At 38.8% G+C, this 16,227-nt stretch overlaps 1 protein-coding gene across 11 annotated transcripts in view; it reads left to right on the top strand.

The window, feature by feature from the left end:
- rapgef6 (Rap guanine nucleotide exchange factor (GEF) 6) overlaps window positions 1-16,227 on the top strand; it is a 101,744-nt gene that overhangs the window by 84,360 nt on the left and 1,157 nt on the right. For 7 of the 11 annotated variants that reach the window (XM_058757661.1, XM_058757663.1, XM_058757662.1 and 4 more), the window contains 11 exons: window positions 139-525; window positions 1,498-1,709; window positions 2,765-2,888; window positions 3,449-3,472; window positions 4,579-4,796; window positions 6,130-6,309; window positions 7,888-8,022; window positions 9,269-9,379; window positions 11,320-11,494; window positions 12,426-12,868; window positions 13,384-13,695. In XM_058757661.1, the coding sequence (XP_058613644.1) occupies window positions 139-525; window positions 1,498-1,709; window positions 2,765-2,888; window positions 3,449-3,472; window positions 4,579-4,796; window positions 6,130-6,309; window positions 7,888-8,022; window positions 9,269-9,379; window positions 11,320-11,494; window positions 12,426-12,868; window positions 13,384-13,695 (2,321 nt within the window). Of the gene's footprint in view, window positions 1-138; window positions 526-1,497; window positions 1,710-2,764; window positions 2,889-3,448; window positions 3,473-4,578; window positions 4,797-6,129; window positions 6,310-7,887; window positions 8,023-9,268; window positions 9,607-11,319; window positions 11,495-12,425; window positions 12,869-13,383; window positions 13,696-16,227 lie in introns of those variants that run through there. The other 4 variants (XM_058757666.1, XM_058757667.1, XM_058757664.1 and 1 more) reach the window with 4 other exon arrangements.

The raw sequence follows: 16,227 nt of genomic DNA, 5'->3' as shown, positions 1-16,227 counted from the left end.
ATAAAAAATAAATAAATAAATTTAAGCATCAGTTCAGGCACAGTACAGTTTAAAGTAGCGATTTGGCACCGGTATCGTAAAAAACCCAAATGATACCCAACCCTATATAGTGATCCCATCATTCATGTGTTTACTCAGGTACTACCTGAAGAACAACATGGAGACAGAGACGCTTTGCTCTGACGAAGACGCTCAGGAGCTCTTGAGGGAGAGTCAGATCAGTCTCCTGCAGCTCAGCACTGTGGAGGTGGCTGCGCAGCTCTCCATGAGAGACTTTGGCCTGTTCCGTAACATCGAGTCCACCGAGTATGTGGACGACCTGTTTAAGCTGGACCCCGGCGGTGGAGGCAGCAACCGCCTGAAGCAGTTCGAGGAGGTCATCAACCAGGAGACCTTCTGGGTGGCCACTGAGATCCTGCGCGAGCCCAACGCGCTCAAACGCATGAAGACCATCAAGCACTTTATCAAGATCGCCCTGCACTGCCGCGAGTGCAAGAACTTCAACTCCATGTTTGCCATTATTAGGTGAGTCTCACAAACTTCTGTGATAATCAGTGATGCTCTACATTGCACAATTAATCTCGTATTTACATCGTGCCTACACTTGGTTCGTTAAAATGAGAGGATTAACAAGCGCACAGAACTTAGCTCTTAACAAAATTCTGCTTAAAGCTGTGCTCACACTACAGGAGTTTTAAAATCCTAACCGATTATGAAGTCTGGTTGCAGCATAAACATACGGAGAATCTTAGCAGATTTTCATTTCCCTCAAATCTTAAACATGCACACACTACAAGATATAATTAAGATTATTATGCTGGAGGAAGCGGCGCAAGTGATTGACGGTTTAGCAGCTAATGTTTAGCTAGCCTGCTAGCAGCTTTCACTCACCCGGTACGTTCAAAACTAGGCAATATCACCCCAGCGCTTCTCTTTCCCCTTACGGTTGTGATACGTTCTCGACACATTATTCAGACAGTCGTGTTATTGCAAAACTTACACAAGCAGTTCCTCCATCTCCACTATCCAACGGACCTGTGCAGCAGCTGTTTTGCGGTCGCGCGTTGGCTATTGTGAAAGTACTGACGTAATCATATAGCCGTCATCCCGATTAAATCCTAAATATCGAACATGATTGATATGATCGGGGTGGCTCCGATTTGTGTGCGAGCACATCGGGAGGTGCAAGATTCGATCTGTGAACGCCTCATATTACCAGATAATCTGCGCTGAACATCGAAGCCGATCGAGGTTCTCAACAAGGTTTTTCCTCCGATTCTTGGGAGGGAAAAATCAGGACTAAATCGGGCTAAAACTCCTGTAGTGTCAGCCCGACTTAACTTAAACACCTCTGGTTGCCACTGTATTCAAGAAATCAACATGCAGCTTTAATCTCTCTTATTTTGCAAATAGTTAAACATCTGTCAGATTCTGTAAGGGGTTTGTGAACGTCAGTGCAGAACTGTACGTGATGCTGTGTTTTTATGTGCTCTTCAGTGGTCTTAATCTGGCTCCAGTAGCTCGATTGAGGAGCACGTGGGAGAAACTACCCAGTAAGTATGAGAAACTCTTCCGTGACCTTCAGGACATCTTCGATCCATCGCGCAACATGGCCAAATACCGCAACATCCTGAGCAGCCAGAGCGTACAGCCTCCCATCATCCCGCTGTTTCCCGTGGTCAAGAAAGACCTCACCTTCCTGCACGAAGGTCAGTAGGTCAAGTTTACCTTCTTAAATACACATGTGCAGTGCAGATTGCTTTTAAATTGTAGTTTGTAACTGATTACAGATTACATGATGAAAATTGTATTTCGTAACGTGATCTAGGTTACTTGTTTTAAGTAATGTATTCTGACAACGTTTTAGATTACTTTTTTATCTAATTTTTATCTCAACTTACCATTAAATGTAACATTGATATAAAAAAGCAATGAGAAAGAAATATATTCGTTTTTTTTTATATCAACATCATAAAATGCATTAAACGTTACATTACACCACGGTTTCCCAAACTGGGCTTAATGTAAGAACTAACAATTAAATTATAAAAATGTAAAATAAAAATAATTTAAACACTTGATCACTAAAAGTAGATGTATTTTATGTTTCATCTGCATGTGAGTGACTATTAACTGACATCAGAGAACTGTAAACTTGCAAATTGTTAAATTATTGGAATATTTACTACTTCAGGGATATTTTAAGTAAACATTTTATTTTAAGGAGTTTGGCTGACAAAAACGTTTGGGAATCCCTGCACTACATAAACAAACATTAACCCTCTGGGGTTGAAGTTCGCACTGGTGCGGTCTGTCTTGTTTTTTCTTGATGACTGTGAAAAGAACTAAAAAAACGCCATCATGTTATTTTTACCTTCAGTGACTGTTGATTCTGGAAGTCTGGACAAAAATATTTCACACCCGGAAAACTTGTTTTCATGTTTATTAAGCATAATTATTTGTTTCAATTACTGGTTTGTAAATTTATTTACATGACATTTGTGAATATTAGGGCGGATCAATCAATTATGAATAATTTACAGCCATTCTGTGAAAAATATGTAATCTTGTAATCTATAAAAAAGTATCTCTAATCTGATTATGAGCATTTTAATATTTAATATACTCTAATTTTTTGGAGCCTGATTACATGTAATCATTTACTACCCAGCTCTGCACATGTGTGAAATTGTTAAAAATATTGTTAAAAATACTTTTCATGTGTCAGGTCTTAAAACTGTCCGTCATCTCTTATCTTTCTCAGGTAACGATTCGAGTGTTGACGGCCTGGTGAATTTCGAAAAGTTACGAATGATCGCCAAGGAGATACGAAATGTGGTGCGCATGACGTCAGCCAACATGGACCCAGCGCTCATGTTCAGACAGAGGTGAAGACTGCAGACATTTGCACTAGGGATGTCAACGATTAATCGACGATCGATTAATTGTCGATAAGAGATGCAATCGATTAAAGCTATCGATGGTCGATTAAGCAGTTTAATTTTGGGGGGTGTGCGGCTAATTCGCAAAACATGTGCAAGCGGCTATGAGTGACGGGGCTGGATCTTTGGCGGAAATAATTCACTAACTAAATCAAAATTGTTCCGGCTCTTATTGTGAAATATTCACTGTTGTTTTCTTTCTAATGGTATCTCACTCTTATGGGTGTGTGAGTGGGAAAGTTAGTGAGTCCAGTAGCTGTTCAGTTAGACCGCTCACTTTTCACAGTCCAGTCGGATAAAATCACATCCGTTTTACCTTTTGATGTTTTTATTTAGATGTCAAAGTCATTCATTGTCTTTGAGTCGCTCGCACACATGCAGCAGATGTTTTCTCCCTGTCTCTGATTGGATCAAGTTTAGTCTTTGTTGGTGGTGCTTTCTGTCTGTCTGAGTGTTTCTCTCCTTCTGTTCACCTGTTTTCTGCCTCTCATGGGCTTTGCTTACAGGAAGAAGAGGTGGAAGAGTTTAGGGTAAGTGTGCTGTCCTGCATGTCCTGAATGTGTCATGACCATTAACCTGGACACACCAACTCCTGCAACTCTTCCTTCCTCTCTCTCATCCTCTAAACCATTGATTTTCACGTAACAGATCGTGGTTGTCGCTTTTGATTTATTTGTGTATTTTTTGCATTAATGGAACTGAACACGTTGCATGGCCGCATTACGCTGCTGTAGTCATTGTTTGCTTAGAGTGGCAAGTATATGAGGTTTAATGTTTCATATTCACAAATAAATGGAAGGACTTTGACAAATAGAGTTCTACAAATACACTACTGGTCAGAAGTTTGTAATAATTAAGATTTTTAATGTTTTTGAAAAAAGTCTCTTCTGCGCACCAAGGCTATTTATGCTAATTTATTTGATTAAAAAATACAGCAAAAGCAGTAATGTTGTGAAATATTATTACAATTTTAAGTAACTGTTTTCTATGTGAATATATGTTAAACTGTAATTTATTTCTGTGATGCGCAGCTGAATTTTCAGCATCATTGCTCCAGTCTTCAGTGTCACACGATCCTTCAGAAATCATTCTAATATGCTGAATATGCAGCTCAAGAAACATTTATGATTATTATCAATGTTGAAAACAGTTGTGCTGCACAATATTTTTGTGGAAACCGTGATGCATTTGATTTTTCAAGATTCACAGATGAATAGGAAGTTCAAAAGAACAGCATTTATTTGAAAGATAAATGTCTTTTATATATATATATATATATATATATATATATATATATATAAAATGACTTTTGATCAATTTAATGTGTCCTTACTGAATAAATGTTTTATTTAATTTTTTTTTACTGACTGGTAGTGTACATGCAAGAAGCTCATAAACTATACATGAAAAACAAGATTCACAGAAATGACTTTGCACTTATTTCTTTGCAAGACCAGAAAAAAAGATGTATATCATCAAGTTTCATTTATTCGTGACACATTCCACTTTCGTGGATATTGCTGTCTTTTTTCTGTTTGTGATTGTCCTCCCATTTATTAGTGAACATCAGCCCGTGGGAATGAAGCACCTGGCGTGTTTGTCAGTTGTTGGTCTCATTCCTCATCCGTTTCCTCAGGTCTCTGAGTCAGGGCAGCACCAACTCAAACCTGCTGGACGTTCAGGGCAATCACAAGAAGCGCGTGAGGCGCAGCTCTCTGCTCAACGCCAAGAAGCTGTACGAGGACGCCCAGATGGCACGTAAGGTGAAGCAGTACCTGGCACACCTGGAGGTGGAGACGGACGAGGAGAAGTTCCAGATCATGTCGCTGCAGTGTGAAGCGGCCTACAGCACACGTGCGTACTCTGATCAGCAGCCTGTGCTGTCTGTTGAATTACTGAGCTGGTTAAGTAAAGTGGTTTGGGCTGAGTGAGTAGAAATGTGTGAACCGTGTTTTTTTTTGTTTTTTTTACTATAGCCTGGGATGCATTTGGTGCTCACACTACTCATAATATAACACATTAAATATAACTATAAAAAAAAATAAAAGAATTAATAATATCAATAGTAGTATTATTGCATTTTATTTATTTATGTAGGTATTTATTTATTTATTATAAAATAATAAACAAAATAATAAATAAAGTGCAATAGTACTAATATACGTTAAAATAAATGAGTATTAAATAAAAATAGTTATTTTATATTATACTTAAAAATACAATGCTAATTTTCATTTTCTTTTCTTTTTTTACTTTAAAAAAAAACTATATATATATATATATTATATATATATATATAAAACTTAAAAATAAAAATGATATAATAATTTCCTTACTTAAAATTAGCAAACTTTAATTATGGCGGGTTGCCAGCAAGTAAGTATATGCGCTGCCGCTTTAGAGCAAAACGCTAAACTGTAGCTATGTTTCCATCACCCTGCTTTTATGCGCATTTTGAAGTACCGCATCAGAAACGAGTGATGGAAACGCTGAATTTCGAATAAAATTGCCTTAATTCACAAAAGAGTTTTTACGCTCGCTTGAGGTGGTTTTTGACTTTAGGCGAAAAAGGGTTAATGCGGATAATGGCAGATGGAAATGCATTTGCTGAATAAATTCCTCCCTGCGCATCAAAAAAGTCATGTGACTGTGTGCTGTGGGACGGCAAAACCTGACTAACCAGCGGACCGATCTCGTTCCACAGCATCCGAAATGTTATGGTCATTCTGAAATGCCTGAGCAAAGTCTGTCATTAAAGTATTTCTGTATAATTGTCTTACACGACTGCATTCCCAAACAACAGGCATCCGCCTCCGAAGGCGCAAGTAATTCAGTGGCTTCTCCTACTTTTCTTAGTGATATATAGTGCCAGTTTATTAGGAAGTAACGATTTTGTTCTCTTTGACTCGTTGGATGGAAACAGTGCTTATTCGCAAATGTTTTATGTGATATTTCCAATATTTGGATGTAGGGTGACCATACGTCCTGGCTGGGCTTTCTAAATTGCCTAAAAAAATGTCATACTTGCTGAAGGTAATGACTGAAAAGCAGTTTGACCAATACGACCAATCGTGGCATGAAACAAGGATAATAAATATCTGAATGGCATTGATGTTGAAGAAAGATGCACATACACACTTTCCAAATGAAACATCTGACAGCATGTGTTGTGTGTGTTTTCCTGCAGTGTCTAAGAACCTGAGCGAGCGGCGGTCCACTAAATCAGACATGTCCCCGGTGTCCATGCGCTCCGGTGTGTCTTCAGCCAAGCCTCAGAACCGCGTCTCTCAGGTGCTGCAGGTTCCTCCCGTCAGCCTGTACCCTCTGCGCAAGAAGAGCATCGCCAAAGACCTGTCCGCTGCCTTCGGTACGTGTTTCATCATCATCATCTAGATTTTTTCAGTCCTCGTATACAGTTCCATAATAATTTCACACTGTAACCAAAAAGGCTTAAGCTGAAGCTTATTTTATTTACCATTTTTCATAAGCATCACTTCCACTACTAAATTTAGATTATACAAAATAAAAACTTATTACATTTCTTAAGACCTTTATACTATAAAAAATTGAACATTTTATAAATTAATACAACTGTTTAAAGTAGTTCATATGCAAATTATTCATTTTGAGTTACATATTTGTTTATAACCTTATTTTTAACTCTTTTTTTACATTTTTTTCATGTGATATACACATTCTGAATTCCTTGCCATTGTTATTCCATAATTTCACCCCTTTGACATATTTTCATCTATTCTTTGCCCTTAAGTTTATACTGACTCTCTCATTTCAAACAGTCTCTGAATACATTTGGGAAGTAAACTGTTTTTTGCTTCATACATTATCTGTGCAATTTCAAAATCAACCAGATCATCAAATTTGATTACATTTCTTTTAATAATTTTATTAAATTATTTTCTTACTCAGTATTTTTTATTATTTTCTATTACAAATGTCTGAAATTCTAAACTCAAAATGGATATACTATACTTATAAGAAAAATTACCTGTGATATTAGGTCTTATTTTCTGCATCAAAATTAAGTGAGTTTATGCTTGAAACAAGAAAATCTGTCAATAAACAATCTAAAGAGAAATGGACAGATATTTTTTCTTGTTTCAAGCTTACATTTACTTCTCAAGTTAATGAATCTTGATTTAGGAATGTTTAGATATTTGTAATTGAAAACAAGATTGATTTGTTTTGCCAAAAGCACGTGATCTATGATGTCCGAAGCTTAGTTCGTCTGAAAACCATGTGACTGCTTCAGTATCTGGTTCAAACCTCAGCGCCATTTCCTTTACATTTGATTACATTATAATGCGTCAGCATTGCTTTTAAAAAATCGTAATTCATATATTAACCTCAAATGAACTTTGCCCTTGAAATAACAGTCTAAGTTAAAACAGACAGATCACAGATTTAATTTATGAATTTATGTTTGATTTATTTTACTTATTTTAAGTAAAGTACACCGTATTTTAAGTATTTTAAAGCAGTACATCGACACAAATGAATGACTTTGACAATGACCATTATTTATATAAAATAAAACAAAACAAAGAATCATTTGCAGATGCAGATGTGAAACCAGCGGCTGTAATGGAGCACAGCACTTTAAAAGGTGTTATTCATTTTTTATGGCCACAGAATAAACCGAGTTGAAAAGCTTCGAGTAATGAACCTTTTTCCGATACAATTGTGTTGAAAGCTTCGCTGGTTCAGAACGCTTCACTAGTCTTCACTTATCTCTCTTAAAAGAAAAGTAGCAAAAATCAAACCAAATGAATGTGATGATACAAATAACCTCAGCAGTATTTCACAGTGTGGACCTCATCATGTTTATGGAAGAGTTCATGTCGCTAGCAGCTCAGGAAGTGATGATGGTTTAGCGTACGGCTCCCTCTGCTGTCTGAACTGTGTCAGTGTCTGCTGTGCTCTTCAGCTCCCAACTCACCTCAGACGCTGAAGAAAGCAGCTGGCGCGGATGACATGAGCCTCAAGAGACCCGAAGACACGTCCACCGTCTCGTCTCTGCACTCCAGTCCTACCGTCTCCCCACAGGGATCACCTCGCAAAGGTACGACCCCGACAAACCTCCAGTCACCTGTATATCAGGTACCGGAAAACTAAAATAAACACATGGCTGCACGTTCATGATCTGTATTCAGCTCTGTAAGTTTTTGTCGTTCATTTACTCAAAACGGAAGCAGTTGTTGATAACTATATTTGATACATAGATATCGAAGGACTTTAAATTATCAACAGGATTAAAACTTGATGAAAGTGATAGTTTATAATAAAAGTAACTGTACTAACATCCACTGTGACATCTTTACAGATTTTTATAAAGTAAGCATAAGAAAAAAATGTATATTGTTAAGTAATATTTTAAGATAAACACTTACTGGACTGTAGCAGTTTTGCTTTACTTGATTATTCAGACAAGAGTCTCAAATCTGATCGTCAGGCTTTTGAGGAACATTTATTTATTCATCTCTCAATCATCATTGTATTGCATTGCATTATATGTTTTGATCATCAAACTAAGCATTTAAATCTCATCTTACTAAGACATGTTATTGGAGATATAGAGTGGCGACTGATCTTTATATCATTTTATGTAAGTTTCTGCTATAATGTTATAAAGATCTCATTGGTTTACCTTACAAGCATCAGAATTTAATCACTTTTGTCCATGTAAATATCAGCATCTGCACCAAAAACTCAATTTCGGTCGAATAAAATTGAGCAGTTTTTTCCTCTCCCTATTCTCTCTATATCAGACCATATGAAATTTTATGAATGGTTTGTTAGGATCGGACAATATTTGGCTGAGATGCAACTATTTGAAAATCTGGAATCTGAGGGTGCAAAAAAATCTAAATATTGAGAAAATCACCTTTAAAGTTGTCCAAATGAAGTTCTTAGCAATGCATATTACTAATCAAAAATTAAGTTTTGATGTATTTACGGAAGGAAATTTACAAAATATCTTCATGGAACATGATCTTTACTTAATATCCTAATGATTTTTGGCACAAAAGAAAAATGGATCATTTTGACCCATACAATGTATTTTTGGCTATCGCTACAAATATTACTCCAGCGACTTATGACTTATGTTTTGTGGTCCAGGGTCATATATGAGCCATAAAGGCCTGATGTATTAAATATGATACAAAAGATAAGACAAAAAATACTTTTTTAAAACTGTTTCAGTTTTCTGACTATTATTTCACATGTCAGGCTTTACAGTGTTAATCATGTCTTACGTGATATTCAAACTTCAGTGTTTCTGAAATATTCCCATCATTCTCTCACAGTGGGCGGAGCTCCCAGACAGAACTGCGGTCAGCTGAACCTGTCGGGTTCGTCCTCGTCTCTGGCCAGCGAGGTCGGCGTCAGGACGGCAGGCGGACGCTCGCATGGCATAGGTGGGGCTTTCCTTCAGAGACAGATCCTGAGGATGACCTGTCAGAGCGGCAGACAGGAAGAGAACAGACAGGGACAGGAAGAGACACGCAAGCGCTTCAGGTCCCCCTTCAGACTCTTGAGAGACAGGAGCAAGTCCAGGGACAGAACTGGGACAGTGAGACAGGATGAGCAGCAGGCAGACAGTCTGAAGACAGACAGACACAAGAGGAGGGAAACCGTGTGACTGGTTATTATGTGCTGTTCATGTTCCTCCGCATCAGTGTAGTTCAGCCAGAGATGAAGACCCTGTAGTCATTTATTCACATTCAGTCTTTCAGATTCATCTGTGCATTTGAATAATTGAAGTTGCATGTCAAGAAAGGTTGTGCCAGGTTGTACGCCCGATTATGTTGAATGTGTGATTCATTCTAGTTATTTTTCGCACAAAACCATCAGTGTCGGTGTTTCACAGAAGGTGAGTGAAATATGACAGGATCAGGACCGGATGCTTTCATGTGTCATAGTTGAGACTCTTCTTCACTGTTTCTCTGTAATGATCGGACTGTGAGCTTTCCATCAGTTGTGTAATAAAGGCAGAGGTTTGCGTTGCGCCGTTGGTCCTGACCTTAAGTATCCGATTCTGGAATTGGAATTGATTTTTGATTCCCAACCCCCTTAGATGTAAGGCTACGTTTACACTTGTGCGTTTTTGTTATAAAATGAAAACAATCCTCGTCCATACCGGCGTTTACACTGCATTTCAGAAAAGATCTCCGTCTATACTACACGACCCTAGCCGTGACCATTCATGCACACTGTAGCATCATGCTACATAAGACAATAAATAAGATTTATATTCCGCTTTTACTCAAAACTCACTTTGAACCACCATTGAGTGTTTGTAATAACTTCCGATTGCCCTCTAATGTGTGTTTTGGCCATGTAATGTTGCTGAAATATGTTATTTACTCTTGAGTCAGAACAGCGCTCGTGGAAGAGAGAACACAGGCAGACAGACAGCGCTGGAATCAGTAAATCAGTGGAAAATGAATAGAAAGGATGATTATGTCTGAGCTATTTGCTTTAAAATAAACACACACTAGTGTAGTGTAACAGATGTGTAAACTTTATTGTGTTAATTACATTTTGTTCCTTTGTGCAGTGGCACAGGAGTTAAAGACTCATGGCTCACCCTCATGTCGTTCCAAACCCGCAAGACCTTCGTTCATCTTCAGAACACAAATTAAGATATTTTGATGAAGTCTGAGATCTCTCTGATCCTCCCATAGACAGCAAGGATCCTAACACGATCAAGGCTCAGAAACGTAGCAAGTACATCGTTAAAATAATCCATGTGACATCAGGATGACAACGAGATTACTTTTTGTGCACAAAGAAAACAAAAACTGATCTCCTCTGTGTCACCCTATAGCGCCATTTTGGAGAGTATCACATACGTAAACACCATACTTTCAGATCAAAGCGTAAACAGCGTATCCACGTATATATGTTATTATTTTAACGATGTCCTTGCTATGTTTCTGAGCCTTGATCGTGTTAGGATCCTTGCTGTCTATGGGAGGATCAGAGAGATCTCAGACTTCATCAAAATATCTTAATTTGTGTTCTGAAGATGACCGAAGGTCTTACAGGTTTGGAACGACATGAGGGTGTTTAATTAATGACAGAATTTTCATTTTTGGGTGAACTATCCCTTTAAGCCTTTGAGTCTATATAAACGTCAACAAGCTGAAAAAATAAAAACAGTTTTTTGAGATACAGTAATGTAATCTTATTAATTTTGATTTCATAAAATTGGTATCTAAAAAAGTATCGTTCAGGAACCTATATCGAAGTCAAGGTATCGATATCGATATCAAAAATGTTTGAACGATACCCAGCCCTTCCTGCGAGAGTGACGGCAGATGTGCTGATCTTCTGTCTCCTGTCTCTCTGATAGGTTACGCTCTCTTGCCCACCGGCAGGTCTGACCTGTCCGACTCCAGCGAGATCTCCTCCCGCTCCAGCATCGTCAGTAACGGCTCCGTGGACTCCGTGCCCACAGTGCCCACCATCAGCATCCCGTCAGAGACGCCCGCAAACGCTCCAGCCGACTGCAGTCAGCCCGGCACGAGGTAGCGTATCCCACAACACCTCAGAGAGTCTCCAGCTAAAGCAGCTTGAGCCGAATCGCTTCTGCTGGATTCATGATGTCCGTGCTGTGATATGAGTTTCATTACAGGGGCTTGCATTCCGTTTAAGGCCATAAAAAAGTGAAATATCAGGGTCTTAAAAAGTCTTAATCCACCCTTCCACAAATTAAGGCCTCAAATTGGTGCAGAAAGTCATGGCATTAAATGTTGCATGCACTGTAAAAATTTATATCTTTCTCAGTATTTTTGTCTTGTTTTCCAATACAAATGTCTTAACATCCTTAAATCAAGATACATTTACTTGAGATGCAATTTGAAGAAATTAAGTCTTGTTTTCTGAGAAATTGAACAAGTGAGTTTATGCTTTCCCTTTGAATTAAGTTGACTTTTCTTAGCCCATAGACAGATATTTGTTCTTGTTTTAATCATAAAATCACAGCTTCACTTTGTGAAGTTCACTTTCATAAAACAAGACTTCTTATTTTGCTACTCAAGTAAGGCATTAGACATTTGCACTGAAAACAAGACAAAAATACTGACGAAGAACAGCACTTTTTTTCACTTTTTTGATCAGAAGGTACGGTAAAAGTTATTTCCATATTCTTGTGGTCGGGAACAAAGTTTTTTTATTTTGTAAAATGAAATAAAAAAGTAATGGAGATCTTTTAAAAACTGTATTTCCAAACTTTGAAGCATTGCTAATAAAAGACGTTGCCATTTAGAGACCATATTGTGTTCCATTCGATTGATTTCTTACATTTTCTTTACTTGGTTTTAAAATCAATTTGAACCAATCAATTTACCAATTTGAATTCATGTGTACAGCGTATTTTGAATAAAACATCTACAGAATATTTTAAACGTGCACCATGTGTGATGTATGTTTAGTCACTGTGCTTTTCTTTCATCCCAGTTCATCTTCGGCTCGACACTCCGCCGCGAGGGAGTCCGGCTTCACGTGCTCCAGCAGCGCAGAGGAGCTGATGGTGCCCGAGCAAACCTCCATCTCTGAGATGGCCGACAGCGGCCGCGGGAGCTGGACCTCCTGCTCTAGTAACTCCCACGACAACCTCCAGACGCTTCCAGGCCAGCGAGCTCCGGACCTGCTCAACCATCGCCACACGCCCATGGGCGGCCCGATCGCCGAGGTGGAGATCGGCCCGGGTTTGCCCGAGGACAGCTGCTCCAGAGACGGATCTGAGCTCAGTCAGTCCAGACAGAGCTGGACCTCCTCCAGTTCCCTGTCGGACACCTACGAGGGCAGCTACGGCACCATTAAACGCAAGACGCAAGATCAGCAAAGCACAGACGCTTCGTACAAGACGATCACGTCCAGCACGGAGAAGGGACTCATAGGTGAGCTTCGGCTTCTGAGTGTGACACCAGCAGATTTTCTGGCTCGCTTGTGTTTTGATGCCTATAGGACACTTATATCAGTAAATAGATTCACCCAGGATGTCCTGCGCTTCCCACAAATAGGGCACAAACTGGTGTCACGTAACCATGTGATGCATTTAATCAAACTGAAATGTGACCATTTCTGGCAAAATAAATCACAATGTGCAAATTTTAAAAAATTTCTTCAATCAGAAACATATTTTACTGCAGAAGAAGAAATGTGAGGAGCTCAGGCCATGTTTTGTGCCCTGTTTGTGCCAAGCGGCTGAGGTTTAATGCAAATCTGCTTGTGTTGTGATTGGTGCAGCTGTGTCAGTGTCTTAGTGAACGTCTTTTTGATTTACGTACCCCTTTTCATTCATTAATGTTTGCTTTGTGTCTGTGTATGTGTGTCTGTGTGTGTTTTGTTTCTTTCTGTGCCCCTTCCCCCTCATCACGTCACTTCCTGCACCTCTCCGCCTGCTTCCTGCCAGTGTACTGTGTAACGTCACCCTGCAAAGACGATAGGTTCAAAGCGCCGCCCCCGACTCCGCCGGGCTACCAGGGCCTGACGCTGGGCGACGCGCAGGATGGAGGAGCCTTGCGGCCGACCCACGTAAAGCCGCCCGAGTATAGCGTGGCCTTGCAGAGGTGCAAGCTGCGACACAGCCTGGCCGAGCCGAACCTGTCCAGACCGCCCAGTGTTACTCTCCATTCTCACGCTGATAGTGAGGAGGGTATGTGGTCAAACCCCGCAGGGCAGAGAAACACGTCCGGCTCGCATTTCACCCCTCAATCCCAAAATGGTATTTTACACTACGAAAATATGATTTTTGACTACACATAGGGTTGCAAAGGGGTGGCAGATTTCTGGTAAATTTCCAGAAAGTTTCTAAAAAAATATCCTGAAAAGTTTCCAAAATTTCTGGAATGTTTCCAAACTTTACTGGAAACTTTCCACCTTTTTGCAACCCTACTTCTACATTACGCTAGTATTTGTTATGAAGCTGATATTAAGGCAGGAAACTACACTGTTTTTCATGCAATGGTTAGTTTTGTGATTTTTGGCTTTTTGTAACGTGTTGTTTCAGACTAATGTAGGGATGGACAATAAATCAATATATATCGCGATGCAGTGTTTTTCAATAGCGATTTTTAAACACATTTCCGATAATTCAATATACATTACCAGTGTTTCCCAAACATTAATTTACCACAGTTTGACTTTGTTGAATAAACATGAGCACTGCATATTTCTGGGTCAAAACGCGGCGCGGGTGATTTATATGAATGTATCTTTGAAGGAAACCGACTGTCTTCAGAAAAGTTTCGATGGTGTTTTAATGTTATCTGGTAAAGTAGCGTTCATGAGCGCGGCGCTGCTTTGCTTACAGCCGTTACTGAAGAAACCTCTGTTTCTGCCGCTCCAAAAGCACCTCCTGCTGGCAGAGAATGAATTAGCATTTTCAATAATAAGCCCGTCTCCAGCAACATGTGTTTTTTTGCTGTTGCTCACTCTTTTTTTCTGTTTTCTGCAGCAACTTTCAAATTCTTTATCCTGGCTAAAGCACATTTGTTTCAATCTATAAGAATGATCAGCCTATGTTATAGTTTAAAGTTAAAAATGATTAATATTAATAGGGTGAGTCTGAGAGTCTTGTTTATTTTACAGTGATTTCACATTTTCATATAAAGGCTAAATATAAATAAAAGGTGAGCATTAATTTATTTGTACCGTTTTTATTTCTAAAATGTATAGATTTATAGGAGGAGGTTTCACAGACTTGGCAAGTTCATTTTTCAGAAGTTTGTAGGTACAGACATCCGATGTGGGAATTCTTGGCAGTCTTTTTTTAATGTTGTTTATGTCGATATCAGAATTATATTGTATCGACCGAAATTAAGAAATATATTTTGATATAAATTTCGGCCATATCGTCCAGCCCTAGACTAATGGAAAGAAAACAACCTTTTGAAACTCTTTCCCTGCCAGTGTTTTATAAACAAAAGTTGCCAGCCACCACCAGCATTTAAGTTTCATTAAAAAAAGCAACATTTTGAACATAAAGCTGAGTAAATTGCATTTTTGTCAAAGACTACATCCAGATTGGATTGGGAACGATGATAAAAACATACTGTAGATGGAGCAGATCCAAAGCTTCACAATCCTAAACCACTTCCTGGGTCAACATTTCACTTGGTATAGTTAACGTACAGTATTTGCTGTTTAATGCCTGGTGATCGTGTTATTTTACATATTCAATCGCTTTCTGTTGCTTCTTCGCCATGTTTTGATCCAGGGATTCAGTACTCTTTCAGAAGATGCGTAATAGCGCCCCCTACCGTATAACAGTGAAAACACAGAAAGCCCTTTGGTGGAAATCAAGGTTTGAAGCAACACATTATTAGCTGCAATTAAGCCAATTATGTTATGTGTGTGATATTATAGGGAATGCATTACAATTCTGATACATGGATTTGTAAATTAGGATAATTCACTGCCTCTTCTTCAGAATCAGTTTCTGGTTCAAACATACTGTATATGGTTGAATTAATCATATTTTGCCACTGTATAGCGTTTGCGACTTCAGTTAACTGAGTGAAAGTGGAGGTGATTGGGTGGAGGCGGGGCTAATTTGCATATTCATGACTAAATGAGGAAAGGGTGTTACTTTCAAGCCATTTTAAGGCTTGAAGCAATTATTTGTGTAATGTATCTATTTGCGTCTGTAGTTTTCAGTTATATATCTTTAAAAGATTTCTGAGCCAGAAATTTCCACTTCAGCAGCACTGATGTACACCAAACTATAGTTTTATTCCTATCTATATTTTGAAGGGTTCCTATATCCGCCATGTTTGTAGTTTTTTAACACTTTTTATGCATGTTTATAGTTCTACTCGAATCCAACGTGCAATGTGTTGTGGGCAATATTAGTCGTTAGAGTGTGCATCGATCTGCACCGGAAGAAGTAGACCATCCAGGAATCTTTAGCATACTCGTTTCAACATACTATGATTTGGGACATACTAATTCTATTTTGAATACTATTTAGGATGGATAGTATGCAAATTGGGACGCAGCAACTGTCTTAAAAACGCGGCGCTCATGTGTGAGACGCTACAAAAGATGCAAAACGCAAGCACAATGGTCATACACATCCGTCTAACGTGTTTAAATAGAAAAACAATGGAAAAATGCGTTCTGTGTGAATGGCCCCCATGTTAATCACGCGAATGAGCCGGTTGTCGTACAACATTGGCTTTATTTTACGCAACCTTTTTTTATTCATGTTGGGGTGAAATGTGGCCTGGATGTGTTTTAGTGCCATCAGGTGTGA

The sequence above is a fragment of the Onychostoma macrolepis genome, chromosome 21, assembly GCF_012432095.1.
Source record: "Onychostoma macrolepis isolate SWU-2019 chromosome 21, ASM1243209v1, whole genome shotgun sequence".
Classification (NCBI taxonomy): domain Eukaryota; kingdom Metazoa; phylum Chordata; class Actinopteri; order Cypriniformes; family Cyprinidae; genus Onychostoma; species Onychostoma macrolepis.
This window is presented reverse-complemented; position numbering and strand designations above follow the sequence as displayed.